Here is an 18574-nt window from a genome sequence, read left to right as displayed (position 1 = left end):
CTCTATACCGCGTTGTCTTTGCAATTGATGGTAATTTTGAAAATGAGGGCTCACAGTTTTTCCTAATTAGAAAAGCTATACCCGAACAAGATTTGTAACTAATTTTAAAACTTTTTGAATAAATTATCTGGTTTCTTATGCAGCAAAATACTCACTTTCGACTTCCGTACTTCTGTAATTGTTCGTTATTTTTAAACCACACGATTTTAAAATCTATATTTAAATGACGCTTTATATATTTAAGTAGAAGTTTTGAATTTCCTTCAATGAAACTGCATTAGACATAGTATGAATCTCTGAATTCTCCACAGCTAGGGTAAAAAAAATATTATTCAAATTTAAATGTTTTCATATCTTTTTGTACATGAGATTAATAAGACTATAGTCGTTAACCTGCTATCTAACTACATAGCACTGAGAGCTAAAATACCAATCTTTGAATGTTTTTGAACGGAAACCAGACTAAGAAGCAATAATGATTACATTCTGTTCCGAAATTATAAAGATAAAATAAAATTTAGGGAAAAAAAGCTCTTATTTGCTGATTTTATAACTATGATTCGATTTTATAATAATCTCAACCTATCATCATAAAACTGTTACAGTGAGATAGTTTTACAAAAAATAAAGTAACAGATTTGGTAAATTTAAAATTTTTAATGGAGACTTTCTAAAAATTCTATTAATAACATAATCATTCACCAAAAATCTTTTTTGCCAGCCAAGTTTCATTTATTTTTAAACCTGATTATTATTTTTTTTTTATAACTGTCGTTGAACAGCCGACCCAATTTTTGGTTTACGACTATTAATGTTCAACTCCGTAGCCTTGAAATTTAGAACCTAATCCCGATGACAAGGGAACTCCTGGATCACGTATTGGGAGAAATTTGCCTTCGTGGGGGAATTTTTGATGGAACTAACCCGCATTTGCGTTGCATGGAGAGGAAGACTACGAGAACCTCCCACTGTTAGCCTGACGGCAAAGGGACTCTAACCCATAATCCGTCTACCACTGAGGATATTTCACGTCAGCACTGCGGTCGGTGCAAGCCGGATGCGGAATTCGTATCCCAGCCATCGTCGGGATTCGAGCCCGGTTCACCTCATTGGAAGGCGAACGCTCTATTCCCTGAGCCATCGCTGCTCTAAACCTGATTATTTCATTTTATAACCGTTGTTGAACAGCAGACCCAATTTGATGGGTTTACGACTACTAATGTTCAACTCCGTAGCCTTGTAATTTTGAACCCAATCCAGAAGACAAGAGAACTCCTGGATCAAGTATTGGGAGAAATTTGCCTTCGTGGAAGACTTTTTGATGGAGCTAACCCACATTTGCGTTACATGGAGGGGGAAGATCACGAAAACCTCCCACGGTTAGCCTGATGGCAAGGGGACTCTAACCCATGATACATCTACCACTGAGGATATTTCACGTCAGCACTGCGATCGGTGCAAGCCGGATACGGAATTCGTATCAACTGGGATTCGTACCCGGTTCGCCTCATTGAAAGGCGAACGCTCTATCCCCTGAGCCATCGCGATGCGCATATATGAGTATTACACACACACCATAGTGCTTTCTAATATTGTATTAATGCAGCCAAAGCAAAAATATATCAATACAGTTGTATGAGGAGCACCAAAAAATTTTAACGGAAATAGAACATATTAAACAAATAATGCAAACCAAAACGGATTTTTTATTTTATTTTGCATATTATATAGTCATGAAATTACCTTAGGAAAGTTGCTTTCATCGTCTAAAAGTGGAAGAATGCCAACTGGTTTCTTGGCTATAAGATTGAGCACAGGTTGGTTGTCTTGATAGTTTATAGGTTGCCATTCGATTCTTTCTTTGGCATACTCTTGTTGCTCCAACTTGAACACGTGTTTATTGAAATAGTACTGCAATGTTTCGTTGGCATAATTTATACAAAGTTGCTCGAAACTGTTTTCTTTGAAGTCCTAGTTTGAAAATGAAAATCAGAAGTTAATGTTGATAGCACAAATTATTGCGTTCTTAAATTAACCTAAAAAGTATCCATCTTAAAAATTAATTTCATTTTTAAGATTGAATCTAATCTATAGCTAACTGTCATAAGATCTGGAATTAGCTGTGCGGCCTCAAAATGTAAGCGAATATACGTTTTCTCTACTTAGAAAAATCTAACGATATCTTAAACTAAGTTTGGTGTTTTCACTAAAGTCGCAAGGGGAAAAAAAGAATACAGTTACAAGTAACAAAAATATTAGTGATTGAGAAATGTTTATAGAGTTATCAAACTGATTATAGAGCTATTTAGATTTACTACTTATGTCAATGGTAATTTGAAACAAGAATAAACGTGACTGAAGAAAAAGAAATACCATAAATCGAAGCTAATTCTCCGCGTTTTGAAAATATAATTTTTAGAGCTCAAACAAGTTCATTAAGTCTAAAAAAATTTAAATTATTGTTTCCGTTATTCTTTTATTGCCATTAAAGAACTTGTTCCAAGTAATGCACTGATAAATCGGGGAAACTTAGCCATGTTTTGCAAAATGATTATTTTTTTTAGTTCTGATGAGCTTCTTAAGGAGGAAATAAAAAAGGTTTTTAAACCTTTATTCAGATCCTAAGAAAGGTTTCAACAGCTATATTTTTCCAATCTGACAAAGTTGCCTTGATTTACGGATACCGTAAACCGGGGCAAATTCACCATGCTGTGAAAAAAAAATTTCTTCAAATTCTGATGAGTTCTTGAACCGAGCGATAAATAGAACTATTGTCTTATCTATTACTTCTTTAAAAGATTTGATAAGGTATCAGTAATCCTTTATTAAAAATATGAAAAGTAATATTTTTTTAATTCTAAAGTCGTTGCGGAACGTTACTGTATTATTTACTTTTATAGTAGTTTGCATTTTGTTTTAACTTTGAGTAAACTTAAACTGCAATGTATAACAAAAAATTTATTAACTATGAAATCGTCAATTTTAAACATAGCATCATTTTTCAATTTTAACAAATATTTCTAAACTATAATATTACATAGTTTTAAGAGTACATCTGTTTTAAAAAAAAGAAGTAAATTAGAAATAGAGTTACATAATACCTTTTGAAAATTTATAAAAATTACATACAATAAACAATTCATACCTCAAACCCAAATATATCGAGAATCGCTATAGAGGTCTTCCTAGGTCCTTTGAACACAATATTGTTGACTCTTTGTACTAGCCAAGAGAACAAACTGGAGTATAGAGCTTTAGCAATAGCATCTCTATAATTAAAAAAGAGAAAATGTAATTAGCATGCTCTATTTTTGAATATAGTTTGACCATACACAACTTGTTATGTACATATTTAAAGGAAACAGTCAAATTTTCGATAAAATTTATAATTGTAAAGCACAAACTGACTTACATATCAAAATATATTGATTTTAAATCCAATTCAGGACGATACTCCCTTTTTAAATGATTTGGGATTACATATTCTTTTTTTAATCCTTCAAAATAAAACGTGAATTGCAAGGTTTTTTTTTCCAGCTTAAATATTAAAAATCAATAACAATTGCTGCTTATTCGGATTTTTCTAATGAATATTCATTTGTGTTTTGACTTCAACTAATCAGGTGATGAGTTCCTTTTCAACAAATATTGAAAAATTACTTGGCAAGTTATTCTGAGAATACTTTGTGTGTTTCATTCTATGTTATTAATTAGTTTATAGAAATTAGATTTTTATTAATATTTCAGAGTAATTTTCATACAAAATATTTCATTATATAAAATTTTGCAAAAATTGCATTTTTCAGAAGCTACAAGTGATATTAATTTGATCATTTCTTACTTTCAACTTTAATATCTATTTATTTATTCATTTATTATTTTTCGCCGTTAGCAAGACTACAAAGTCGTTTCCAGTTGGTAGGATCAGACGCTAGTTTTCTTCCATTATGTAATGACCATAATTTTAAGATCTTTTTCCTTCATGGAGTTAATCCATCTCTTATTAGGTTTACCCTTTTTCATACCAGTAAATTTACCGACGGCCAGTTTTTTTTTTTTTTTTTTTTTTTGCTTTCTAATTTTTTAGATAAAATTTTCATTAGTTTTCTCAACATTATCAAAATACAAAGATGGCAACTTTCTAAACTAGTTATCCGTAATCAGAAGTAGAATAATACACTTAACGTAAACAAAATTCTAATTAGCGCACTTTCAATGTGTTTTTACTACTTAATTATATATGGATACTTATATGTTTAATATCAATAACACTATGCATGAATTTTCTATTAGATAAAATAAAAAAAATTCGAATATTCACTGTAAACAAAATTTCATGACTCTTATGTAGTTAATGAAATAAAACTTATTTTTAACAAATTAAGGAAATTCTCAAAAACCGTAATATTTCTTATTCAATTATAAGACCGTAATCTTGACTACAAAATCGATGAATCGTAATAGTTGGCACCTCTGAAAATACAATTACACATATTTTTAATGCCTTTAATTAAATCTCTTCTAAAACTTTAAGCAAGTATTTAAAAGATTTTCACGCTTTGTTTTAACTCCATAAAATTGTTTTAGAGAATCGAATTTATACAATAATCTTAGTAACAGGAAGTTTTTCTTGCAATTTTTAATAAAATATCTTACCTAGCATCTAATGCTTGATCAATATTCAAAGGAGTGACGACTCGTTCATTTCTGGCTTCCTGAAAGAATAATAAATTCAAATTAGATTAATGAAATTAACTAAAATTCTACGAATAATTCCTAAAAATGATCAAAGCAATATTTTTATTAAAGTTCAAGAAATAATGTTACGTCTGATGTACATAGTGGGCAAAATTATTTTCTGATAATGTGCAACTATTGCATTTGATTGAAAGAAGCATAGTTAATTGCTCTTACACGACCCAGGTTATCAAGTTTTAAGGCAGTTTGAGAAACTACACATGATGAAACAATTCTAGTAAAATTAGCGAACTGTGTGGTAATGACATTTCTGTTTTAAAAAAACATAATTCTGGTTAATAAAACCAAAATATACGTTACTTGAACCATTTATTCAGTTATTTTCCGTTCATATGATAACGGTTTACCGGAAATTCTGGTTTTAAGAATTATAGTTAGCAGTACCACACATTTATTTTTTATTTTATAACCGTCGATGAACAGCCTACTAAATTTCATGGGTTTATGACTATTAATGTTCAACTTCATAGCCTTGTAATTTTGAACCCAATCCAGAAGACAAGGGATCGCCTGGATCGAGTATTGGGAGAAATTTGCCTTCGTGTAGGACTTTTTGATGGAGCTAACCCGCATTTGCGTTACTAGGAGAGGAAGACCACGAGAACCACCTACGGTTAGCCAGACGGCAAGGGGACTCTAACCCCATATCCGTCTACCACTGAGGATATTTCACGTCAGCACTGTGGTCGGTGCAAGGTGGATGCGGAATTCGTATCGACCTGCTATTGCCGGGATCGAACCCCGGTTCACCCAAGGCGAACGCTCTATCCCCTGAGCCATCGCGGCTCCAAGACATTTTTAACACATTTAGTAAAAAAGTACAAAACCGAAAAGTAAATATAACCGAATAAATGAGTGTTCTAAGATATCTTGATAAAATTAGCATATTTTGCCGCACCATATTTTACCGCATATTATAAAAGCCTATTTTATTGCCAATTTTACGAAAGTCATTACCAAAGCGCTTTGGTAAAAACTACTGAGCTTTTTGGTGTTCCCATAGAGCCAAAAACACGCTAAATCTTACCGTATTAAGATATTTTGACCACACTTATTTTATCAATGCAGAAACGATTATCAAAACCTTTTGATACTCTACTTCTGTTTCAATATGATCTTTAAGTCAGAAATTTAACATTTTAAATGTAAGCGTCACAAAACTGACTTTGAACGTGAATAATAATAATAAAATTTATCAAAACTTTTTGATACTCTACTTCTGTTTTAATATGATTTTTAACTCAGAAATTTAACATTTTAAATGTAAGAGTCACAAAACTGACTTTGAACGTGAATAATAAAAAACAAAAAAACATGTTGAAGTATTTACATTCCCGAAAAATTAACGTTGAACCATAAAATCACTACCTTTAACCATAAAGCGGAGTAAATATTCTGCAACCTTAATAAAATATTTGTTTAACCACGCTTCGAATAAAGTTGAAACATTATAAAATGTATTACAGTTCAGAAGTACAATAACATGGTTGGTACATTGTAACGATTTCTAACGGTATTATGGTTTAACACGATCCAGAATTCGGCAATTGTGGATTGTGCCTGATCTACTAATTCAGTATTCTTATTATTATTATTATTCAAAAGGGAAAGAAGCAATCAGACAGGTAATATTTCATGTCTGATTGTTTCTTTACACGGGATCACATAGCTCGTAATGGTAACCATAAAAACTATTAATAATAAATCCACGCAAGAAAAATAAAATAAAAAAACACACAGAAAACTGTATATACAAAAGTAAAATGCACATAAACAAGATGTCGTTTAATAAGTAAAAATTTACTGTCTCTATATATTTTGTAAAACATACAAGGTGAAAAAATAAAGTAAAAAGTTCTCAATTTCATTAATAGTAATTAAAAATTCCTTTAATTTCTGTTTAAATAAGTCTTTGTTTGGAGCGTTTTGAAAATTTGTGAGAACACTGCTGAAGAATTTAGGAGCTAAATATGTGAAGATCTTGCATAATATATTTTTTGTTAGGCATTGTTAATTGTTATATTTTATCAGGTCGACTATTTAATATTTTCGCGTTTTCTACTCTAGTTCCGAGTTCATATATAAATATCGACAAGCTTTATAGAAGAAAAAAAGACGACTACTCGAAAGGATGTTTAAGCTTTAAAATGACTAATATATATTGTACTGTAGATAAAGCATTTGAAATTTTGGAAAGCTGTGCAATGATTGATGAACGAAAATTACTCGAGCTTCCGAATGAATCATCAATAAATCTGGCTTTAAATTGACCCGAAAAAAATGCCGACTATAAATAAGAAAGTAGGAAAAAAAACGGACAACATTGGCATTTTTTTTTTTTTCAAGTCTGGGTACATTTTACAGCAGACTGTTTTTCATGGTCTTATAGTCAAGCTTAACTTATTTGCCTTATATCAACATTCTGCATTTTCAAATTGCAAAATCAGTAGTTATGATAGCATTTTTAATTTATGCGTAATTTATTCCGATAAATATTTTAAATTGATAGATACAATATTCTTCTTACATACTGTACATCCATTTAAAGTAAATTTATTTGTATGATAGAAAAATAGAGTGTACCGTTGTTTTTGTTGTCATCGCTCGCAAAATTCCATCTAAAGATAGCTGAAGTAAGTGGGATGCCCATCTAATTTCTGCATCACTGCCTATCTCAACTCCTTCTTGACCATGTTTCAACTAAAAAACAACACAATACACTAACTTAAAACATATATATAACCCAATATAAATACTTTTATGCATTGTAAAAATTGTGGTGCAATATCTCTCCGAATATGATATTAAACAAACTAAAAAAATATGTGATAGAATAATACTTTGCTAACACCAAATCGAGCATTCAGATTCTACTTAAAGGGTGCAATTTAAGTTTAGACATTTAAATTAAATAATCTAACACTAAACGTTCACGCTTTGCTTTCCGAAAGAAAAATCATTGTTGGTGCCGTTTGAATATCAAGAAATACTAAGTATAGTTTGTCTAAAATAAGTACACCTCCAGATCTCCGTCTAGACCTGTGGCGGTGACTATAGTAATGAGGTATGACTATTTCAAGTAGGGGTGCGGGGTTACTGTTTTGGATTGGTTTCGGCTCGGGTCGGCGAGAGATAGGGAATCTCTTTTTTCGGTCTATTGTGTTAGTCCTAAAGTAAAGCCACCCTCCCTAAAATGCGCCATTCTTGTTTCCATAGCACCAGGCAGCCTCCGACTTTGTGACGGGAGGAGTTCTTACCTTAGACAAACTATAGAATATCGCTAGTAGTTTGTTTACAATCTGCAATGAGCCAGAGAAAGTTAGTCATTTCCATCGCTGATATTCATCAACAAAAATTCACCGTTAAATGTGTAGGTATATTTTTAGTTGCGTAGTAAAGATGATTATATTTTAATTTTTAAATCACTGAGAATTGCATTAACTGGTTTTATAATGCCTAATTTCTTTTTTTTTTCTTCCAATGCCCACCCGATTGACATTCGTCTTTCAGGTATAAGTAAGGCAGATTTGTTGGTCACTCTTTCAGAGGCACCATACTAGGTGGACTAACGTTGCTTCCATACGTTACGCTCCCATTCTCTTTACTGGTAAGGACAGATAGTAAAGAGAATGAAAAAACATCCATACCCTGTCCGGGATTCGAACCCAGGACCTTCCTGGTGGGAAGTCAGCCACTGCACAGTCTGGTCGGCAATGTGTAATTTCAATCCGCTTACGTTTTGCTTTGTTTAGTTTAGTTGAAATTAGTCTTTTGCATTCTATTAATTTTGTGCTGCGTGGATATTTAAATTACCAGCTATTTTTATTTTAAGTATAATGATCTGTGCATTCCAAATTAATGATTTTTACTTGAAATTGTATAATAAAAATAATTTTATCGACTCTTACGTGTATCTTATCTTACTGTAGTTACAAATTTTGTTGTTATTAAATAACAAAAATGGTGGCGCCTATTTTACACCAAGTAGAGTCAAAGAACATTTATGCAGTGGAACACTAGATCAAACAGTTAAACATGGTGTTTCACAACACTACTTTGATGTAAAGTAGTTGCCACCATGGAAGACAGAAATCCCTAGATTTCTGTCTTCGCTGTCGCTACTTGCTTTTTACAAAACTTCTAAATCTAAATCGGATTTACGCATAAAGTAAAACCCTTGGTAACATACCAGTGATTGTTTTTATATCTGTTAGTTAATATTAAAATTTTAAGTATTAATACGTTACATAAAAATATCGAAAATTAGTCATACTTGTTTTCTGTGGAAATAAATGTTTCCTAAATGAAGTACAGATGCAAGTATGCGGAATATGGTATCTTGTTCTTCGGATGTGAAGCTTAAGACCTGCATAGCTGCTAATAGAGCGCGGAAGTCTTCGGCATCATCTTTTGGCTTGATCTTAAAACATCCACCCTATAAACAAAAGAAAAACATTTTAAAATAGCATTTTTCTAAACAATAATTATATATCATATAAGTCTCTTTGATACGAAGCTTACAACTTGTAAAAAAGTTTCATACACAAAATTTTTAATTTAAAATAAATCACTTTCATATGAGCAATTTACTAATGATACCACAATTATGAAAGTATAAAGTGGAGTTAGAATAATTAGAATCTTATGAACTAACTGGCATTATGCCAACGAATGTAGATATTTTTTTTGAAAAAATTTACCTGATTGAGATAGAAGTAGTTATCGGCACTTTGCAAACCATATTTTTCTTTCTCTGAATCCGATAACCCACTAAGCATTTCGTAAAAAACGTGATAATTTCTTTCATCAGAAGCCTAAAATAACAAGAAATAAAAGCAATCAGAAAAAAATATAAGTAAATATTTTGAGTAGTATATATAAAATAACTATACATTTATTTAAGACATTTGGTAAGCCTTAAGACTTTTTCGAAGATTTGACTATATCATATCAAATACTAAAATTTTAATAAATAAATTAATGTGATAATTCAGTATATTATGCTTATTGCTGAATCTGGTGGGGAAAAGATTACGAATTTTCAGCACAAATGTCAGCAAAAATTAAAAAATCAACTTTTTTATATTTTTTATTTAATATATCTGAAAGAAAGCATGCATTGGCGGTCTAAATTTAAGTAGGACAATTTAAATAATTTTGTTAAACCTTCAGTTTTAGTTTTTTGATTATATAAAAATTTCATTAAAGTTATACAAAACAAGACACAAAAATAATTTATCATATTAAATAATTGTACATAACAAGATACTAAAGTATGGCTACTTAAATAATTAATCATATTAAAAAAACTGCATAATGTTCGATTTGAAACTTTGAGATACTTGATCAAGAAATTCTTCTCTTCCTCCAAAAAGTGAGCAAAAAAAAAAAAAAAAAAAACATTGAACTAATTTAAGCAACTGCAAATTTTAAAAGAACGAAATGAGAAAAGTTACGTTTGAAAATCGAAAAAGTAAAAACCAATTTTAAAATGCTATCAAAAAATATCATTAACCTAAATACAGTCAATCTAGATAAAGAAAATATGTCAAATATTTGGTAAAAACTACATCAATCAGATGCAAAATTTCAAACTAGTAAAATTATCCTGAAAAATCTAAAGATATAAAAAAGAAATGAATTTCAATTAATTGTAGTCTAGCTTTATCGTTCAGAAAACTAGTTTTTGTCATTTTTCGGCATTCCTGTGATATTAAAACTCATTTTAACAGTAAAATAAAACTAAAATATCATAAAATGTTACCTGAGTAACTATTCGAGACTTTTCTAGTAGGTACTCTGTACTCCTTGCTCCCGTTATTACACCACTGAAATTAAGATCATAAAATTTTAAAATATGCTTTTATTCTTAATCTAAAAATTTCTCAAAAATTAAAAAATATATAGTTTAACACAAAGTTAATTAAAATGAAGATACAGGAAAATAAGTTTTTATTTGGACTATTTATGTTTGCCTAACGGTTATGTATAACGTTATCGAATAACACAAGAAATAAAATGAATCAAAATGAAAAAAGATTTGGTAATTGATTGGAAATAATATAAACACTTGAAAATATATAGTAATAAGCCGTACTTTTTCGAAAAGTAACAGGTTTACATCAAACTGTTCCTTAGCATTGTTTCAAGGTAGGTAATTAGAAATATCCGTAATTTCCTCTAGATACAACACTGTTCGCAGATGTATCTTGCAACCTACATGAAAGTTCAGGATAACGTACTTTTTACCATATGCTTATTCGTTTTTCGTCATATTGCTCTACTGAACAATTTGAAAAATGTGGCTTTCGAATTGCTTTCGCGATTACGTGTGGGCAACATATTGATTCCTGTAATACGGAAACACTAGTACTAAACGATAAAGTTATGGACACAATTAGTTTGCATTGAAATGATTTTGCAATCAAGTGTGATGAGAATTGGTCGGTACAATGTCAACAATAATTGAAGTTATAATATTTATTTATAATATTTATTTATAATATTTATTTATAATATTTATTTATAATATTTATTTATAATATTTATTTATAATAATATCTTCAGCAAGATTTCGAAACTTCAAAAGTTTGAGGAAAGTTTAAAACGTTATTAATAATTTTAGCCTTGAAGGAAACTAACAGATATTAAACTAACAAATGATAATCTTAAAACACTGCATCAAGAACTAATGTATACGTCATTAAGGGTCATAGAAAAGTCTTTAAATACTTATCCTTTTGAGAACGTTTAATTGGAACGCTTTAAAAATACAAGACTCTCAAAATGATGGGATTTAAATTTTTGGAGGTGTTCTCCAATAAATTAAGTTAACAAAAACTTCCTATAAGCTTATTAAAGTTTTAAATCAAAAAATAATGAAAAAATTGATGAAAAAAAAGAAGTTATGGTTCATATGCCAAAAGACTAATAATATTCAGATAAGATAAAAAAAAAATATTTAAAAACAAATAATTAACTTAGTGAGCAATTTTCAATTATCTCCGAAGCCATCCATATATCCTAAGCAGTAAAAATATGAAAAATAGTATTTGGTTTAAACATTAGTTAATATAGTTCAAAATTTTACACATATCTAAAAAAGTAAAGCATTTACGGCCATGGGGGTCAGAGGTTAAGGCTCCAAAAATCCGTGATCAACGGCGTGATTGTAACATGATCAGAAGTGAGCAAAAACAGTTTTTACTTTCCGAAGAAACTGATACCGATCTATCTGAAGATGGGAGAACTTCAAGCCACCGTTGAGGATCGAACCCCAGTTCCTTATAGTGACAGCTCATTGCTTTTAACCACGTAACCATCGTGGTGCATTACTCATACACATAACTACATTTGTCAAAAGAAAGTATCTCTCAAAAATATTTTAAATTTTAAAAACATTCCGAAAGTTTGAAAAAATTATGCAAATAGATGCCTTTATTATTAATCTTTTTACCTTTATTAAAAGAATTATTAATTTTATTAATTATAATTAATGAAATTATTTAATAATTCTATTAATTAATTTATTATTAATTTTATTGAATTTATTATTTAAAATACTTACTCTTTAAAATGCACTTCCATATATTTTCCAAATCTACTGGAATTATCGTTTCTGACTGTTTTGGCATTTCCAAATGACTCCAACAATGGATTGGCTTCCAAAATTTGTTCTGTAATTAAGTTACTTGGCGACTTGTTCACGGCTGCAAGATACTGCATTATCAGCTTCGTACTTTCTGTCTTCCCCGCCCCGCTTTCGCCGCTAGATGGTAGAAGGAAAAAAACGATCACAAATTGGCCCCATTTGATCGCGAACAATTAAGAAAAGTTGTCAATGCAATTAAAAAGCAGTCACGTATTAAAGAATGCCTGAAAGATACTAAGTATTTCTTAGAACAGTAGATCTATTTTTAAAAGCAAATTGTGGCAGAAATGATACGCGAGTTGTTTCTGCATAGTTTAGAAAAATTTATTTAGTTTATGGTTTATTTCAAAGAATTAAATTGACAATTTGAAAATAAAGAATGTCTGAAGTGCGCTATATCTTAATCTTAATGTCGATTGTCAACCAATTTCCTTATAATTAATGAATATCAGAAGCGGAAATAACATGAATAATATGTTTTTGTTTTCCTTTATAATTTCAAAATAAAACTATATAGAGAGTGAATGATATGGGAGTAAGGCTAAGATTAAATGTAACAAAATAAGCTAAATTATCACTGAAATTTGTCACAAAGGAACATTTTTAATTAAAAACACCTTAAATATTGAAAGATAAAACTGATACCAAATTTCTTTTTTAACACTTATGTAAGAACTAAGAGTAAAAAAATTATTCGGAAAAAAGGGTAATAATTAATATTATTATTATTGCTTTATGTTATAATTATGATTTCTTATTAATAATAATGACAGCCATAATTAGTTTTCTTAATGACTACAATCAACCAAAATAAATATATAAATTATTTAAAAAAGAATCAGGGTTGCAGGAAATATGTTTACTCTATTCTGTTATTTTATGTAACATTTATGATTTTAGAATTGTTTGAAAGATTTTTAAAAAAAAATCGGGTGATGAAAGCTAGTGAAACATTTAAAAATTAAAAACTGATATTCCTTACCTGATAACAACAACTTGATTTTCGTTATCTTTGCTCATTTTGCCATATGCTGAGCTCCCAATTGCAAATAAATGCCTAAGAAAAGAAAGTCAGTTTTATAAGTATATCAACTCAATATTAACTCAGTATATTAACTCAAAGTATATTGTATAAGTATATTAACTCAAATATTTACCACGAATTAACAAATATACGACGCTGTACTCAATATTAATTCAGTATATTAACTCAAAATAACTCAATATTAACTCAGTATATTAACTCAAAGTAAGTATATTAACTCAAAGTATATTGTATAAGTATATTAACTCAAATTTTTTACCACGAATAAAAAAATATACGACGCTGTATTAACTCAGTATATTAACTCAAAATAACTCAATATTAACTCAGTATATTAACTCAAATTTTTTACCACGAATAAAAATATATACGACCACAAACTTTTCGCATAACATACTTAAATTGCTTTATTGAATCACATTGTATAATTGAATCGCATTTTTACTATTTTTGTCAGCAGAATTATAATTTTAAAAAAAAGGTAATTAAAATTATGCTTAACAAGATATGCAACAAATTTTTACGGTTTATTTAACTTTCTTAATTAAAACACATAGTGATATCTATTTTTGTTAATAGCGCAACGATAAACGCTATAATCAGATACAAAATTAAGCAATAAAATTAAAAATTCCTTACATCATTTTTTTTATCGCATTGTATAATTGAATCGCATTTTAACTATTTTTGTCAATAGAATTATTTTAAAAAAAGGTAATTAAAATTGTGCTTAACAAAATATGCAACAATTTTTTAAAGATTATTTAAATTTCTTAATAAAAACACGTAGTATTATCTATTTTTATTATTAATGCGACGATAAACGCAATAATCAGAAACAAAATTTAAAAACTCCTTACAGCATTTTTCTTTTAAAAAAATAACTCGAATAAACTTTCTTATTGTGGTAACTACTTTTCAAAGTAATCGCCAATGATGGTAGTAACACTTACAGATACTAATTACTAACAGCAATAACCAAATGCATTCCAAAGACAGTAAACTGCTAAAAGATAGTTGTAATGTAAAAGTTAAATTGCATAGATGAAAGAGAACTACCTCAAGCCATAAATATCGAAATCAAAATTTATTAATAATATTTTGTGGATCAATACTTAATACCATAGGAAATAGTCGAAAAACCCTGAATTAAAATTTTTATTTTAATTCAGATTTAATTAAGACAAAAATGTTTTGAGGTCATATTTTCGAATTTTTCAAAAGGTTTAAAAATTTATAAAATTATTGCGAGGCAATATAATACCGGAGAGCTTTAAAATCTAAAAATTATGCAAGATATTAAAAAAAGCGTTCTTTACCAAATTATTAGCTGAATTTAATAAATTAGTAAAAACTCAAACAATCTTTATAATAACATTGAAAAGCTACTTTCGGGCAAAGATTTGAAAATGAAAAAAGGCTACATTATGAGCCGGGACTTAATACTTTTGGCTATAAGGAAAATTTAAAAGAAATAATTACTCAAACGCATAAGAATAATATCCCCAAAAATCTGCATCGAAATTCAAATAAACTTATAGAGTTTATGATCAAGTTCTATAATTCACAAAAAAAGCGATCTGCATCGAAATTCAAATAAACTAATAGAATTCATGAATAAGTTCTGTAATTCACAGAGACAAACGTTTTCAAAATTCATCTGTTCATTAAATAGTAGATCGGAGAATTGACCATACTATGTACATTAAATTATTATAAGGTAAATTAAGTTATATCAGGAAATTCATATAATGTAATTAGCATAATAAGTGTATGAAAAGATGTTCATGCAATTTTCACTGTTAATCACAGGATTCCTTTTCTTTTTATCTTGGATTTAATTTCGAAAACTAACATAAATTGCCTGCTATTTTTCCTTAGAAAATTAAGTAAATTTCGAAGTATTTCCCCCTAATACATTGACATTATATGGCACATTTTCTAGTGTTATCAACTGTAAGCTCTATACATTCGGTTTATTATTAAATATAAAATAAATGAATATTTACAAGTATTATAAACATTCCTAAAATCTGTAATAATATCCATATAAAGTAATAGAATTTATAAATAAGTTCATTAATTCACAAAAGCATCAAAACGTTTACAAAACATCTCTATATTGAATATTACTGAAGAATTAGCCTAACGATACCACAGGCCAATAAAGTACCAAAACAATTATATAATTTTAAGTATGAAAAAGAATCCTGTAATTAACATAGCATGCATTCTAAATTGTTCACAATCATGAGCAATTACTGGTAACGAAAGAATTATTGAACTCAAACAATACCTGGTTAGTTAAAGAAAAAGACACTTCAGATTAAGATATCTAAAACCACGTAATCCATATAAAGTTCACAAGATAGTTCCAAAATTCATAAAAGCACCTATACGTTCACATACAGTATCATCTTTACCTTCAGTAAAATCACCGGATGATTTAGCATACGGTATCGTTTGTGTCAATGCGGCATGGGACAAAGAAAGTACTCGCATTTCTTACTGACCTCTTTGATTAACTGACCAGAATAAGGCGTGAAGAACTCTCTCCCAAAACAACAGAAGGAAAAATACAAGCCAATAAAAGCGATTTTCGAAGAGAACAAAAAGCGCGTGGAAGTTTTTTGCATTTGTCGCATAACTTTATGTCAGCCATTTTCATTTTTTCCCACGCATGAAGGGTTTTGTGTTCTTATATATTCGGCATTATCATATCGTGTTCTGTCATTTCATATTTAAGTAAACTGTACGTTGAAGTCACGCTTCGAATGAATCAGTGAAACTTGACGAAACATTTGTATTCTCTGAGCGATTTAGACAATGAACAGAATTTAAAAGTAATTAAGGGGATATTTGGTAACAAAAAATTAAACAGGATATAAAAATATTAAATCCTAATTTTACGTTTACTCAAAGAAAATGAAAGCTGTGTTTCTAGTAGCATTATTTCTGGAAACAATGTCAGCGTATGACTTCAGAAATTTTGTGTAAAGCAATCAGCAACAATGCGCAGTTGAGTAAAATAGACGCAACATAAAAAACGTTTCTACAAAATCCGACAATTTGAATTTCATAAATTTTGTGTAAAGCAGTCGGCAACAATGAGCAGTTGAGTAAAATAGACGCAACATGAAAAACTTTTCTACAAAATCCGGCAATTAGAAGTTCAGAAATTTTGTGCATAGCAATCGGCAACAATGCGCAGTTGAATAAAATAGACGTAATATGAGAAACGTTTCTACAAAATCCGGCAATTAGAACTTCAGAAATTTTGTGATCGGCAACAATGCCAAGTTGAGTAAAACAGACGCAACATGAGAAGCGTTTCTACAAAATCCGGCAATTATATTCGAAAACCTCTAACTCTATTGCTGATAAAATATTGCTTCTGAAATTCTTGGTGCAATTCTTTGTACATTAATGATAAGTAATATTTCAAAACATTTCAATCAATTGCCAAAAGAGTCGGTGGAAAAAAACAAAATACCTATAATGCATAAAGTAAGGTACGATTAGATCCGGCATTTTTATTCTGCATCTTCTCTTTAATTTAATTAGTTTGCTTAACAACGCAATAAACTGAATAATCTTGATATTCTTCGCTATCGACTGAAGAAAGCAACTACCAGGGTTGCAAAAAACCCTGAATTTTCTTGAAGAACCCAACCCGGGTAGATTTTTCTGGGTTTCATTGGGCTTTTCTGGGTTTTTCATGTTTCATTGTGGGTTTTTTTCAAAAGAGAGGGCAGGGATAAGTACCTTATTTTAAAAAAGCTTATTTTAATATCAATAATTAAGTTTAATTTTATGAATTGACTTAACATACAGGTAATTAAAGTGTGATTGATACAAATAAATTGGTGCAAAAAATCTAAAAAACGTTTCTTCTAACATCACGATGCAAAATGATATATGTACTCACATACATCGCACATTTGAAACTTATTTTAACACAAGATTACTTTTACTTATTTTTTAATCTTAAAAAATATTTGAAGAAATAATTTTTTTGCGTCGAAAGCGAATCAAAGGCACTCACTAATCAATGGCCATAGTCATATCTAGCCAGCAAGGTGATTGTCCAGTCTCCAAACACAGTTTTTTCACTATAGGCTCATTTTTTTAGGCTAGACTGCATATATATTTCAATAGAATAGCTCTTTAATATAACTGAGGATAAAAAAGAAATCAATTTTCGAAAACCCCAGTAAAACCCACTTTAGGATGGGTTTTACTGGGTTTTTCTGAGTGGGTTTTACCCAGTAAAACTCGCCGGGTTTTACTGGATAGGTTGGTTTTTTTGCAATATTGAATGCCTATTGCAAATCTGAAGTAACATTTTAAAAAATTCAGTTTCTTTTTCCCTATTGATGCTAATGAAAATGCTAGAAATGTTCTATTTTAATTATCAAAATCGAAGGTTATAATGTCAAAATATGATAACGATTGAGGAAAGTAAATCATACAGGTTTAATTTATAACAAAACATGATAAACTTGTATAGCTAAATTTCAAAAAATCACCATTAGTAGACCATTTGACTAAGATTAACGTAAATGTGGTGAAAAAATTGTCAACCCCATTTAATACAGCAATATTTGAAGACGAACACTATTTAATAATAAATAATGAAAATTCTGACTTCAGATAAGAACACCATTGCAAATTGTTCACTATTTTTTTTAAACTTTGTTGAGTAGTATTTCCCTTCATCTGCTGGATTAAAGCAACTTTAACGAGAGTGATGAAGATCATGACGGTGGTGGACATTAAAAAAACTGTGGTGGACATTAAAAAAACTATGGTGGACAAAAAAAATTTTAATGGCCAAACCATTGAAAACACTGTATCGATTCACAACAGCCTATTTTTGTATACCCTTAAGTATGTTTAGAAAAAAAAAGGTTCAATAAGTCTATCTTAATCAATCACTGTCATTACTTTCAGGACAAACCCTAGAATTCAAAACATACTGAGGATTCTAAAAACAATTATATGTCTTTTGATAGATTGTGAATTTAATTACTCTCTTAAGAACAACAACATTGGTTTAGTACCAGTTTAAAAAAAGTACCTAACAGCATGCCTGAACTTTATTTCAGAAAAATTGGACT

The 18574-nt window shown here is 29.5% G+C and overlaps 1 protein-coding gene across 1 annotated transcript in view; it reads right to left on the bottom strand.

Annotated features, from left to right (window-relative positions):
* Myo10A (unconventional myosin 10A) overlaps positions 1 to 18574 on the bottom strand; it is a 261697-nt gene that overhangs the window by 154234 nt on the left and 88889 nt on the right. Inside the window, exons 7-15 of the mRNA XM_087164029.1 lie at positions 13392 to 13466; positions 12326 to 12526; positions 10523 to 10586; positions 9459 to 9572; positions 9032 to 9193; positions 7342 to 7458; positions 4657 to 4715; positions 3146 to 3269; positions 1744 to 1971 (exon numbers count right to left, since the gene is read on the bottom strand). Of these exons, the coding sequence (XP_087020155.1) occupies positions 1744 to 1971; positions 3146 to 3269; positions 4657 to 4715; positions 7342 to 7458; positions 9032 to 9193; positions 9459 to 9572; positions 10523 to 10586; positions 12326 to 12526; positions 13392 to 13466 (1144 nt within the window). The remainder of the gene's footprint in view (positions 1 to 1743; positions 1972 to 3145; positions 3270 to 4656; positions 4716 to 7341; positions 7459 to 9031; positions 9194 to 9458; positions 9573 to 10522; positions 10587 to 12325; positions 12527 to 13391; positions 13467 to 18574) is intronic.

Source organism: Parasteatoda tepidariorum, chromosome 5 (genome assembly GCF_982258835.1).
Source record: "Parasteatoda tepidariorum strain Cologne lab strain chromosome 5, Ptep-v5.0, whole genome shotgun sequence".
NCBI classification, from domain to species: domain Eukaryota; kingdom Metazoa; phylum Arthropoda; class Arachnida; order Araneae; family Theridiidae; genus Parasteatoda; species Parasteatoda tepidariorum.
The sequence above is the reverse complement of the archived record's forward strand: the minus strand, read 5'-3'. Positions and strand labels throughout refer to the sequence as shown.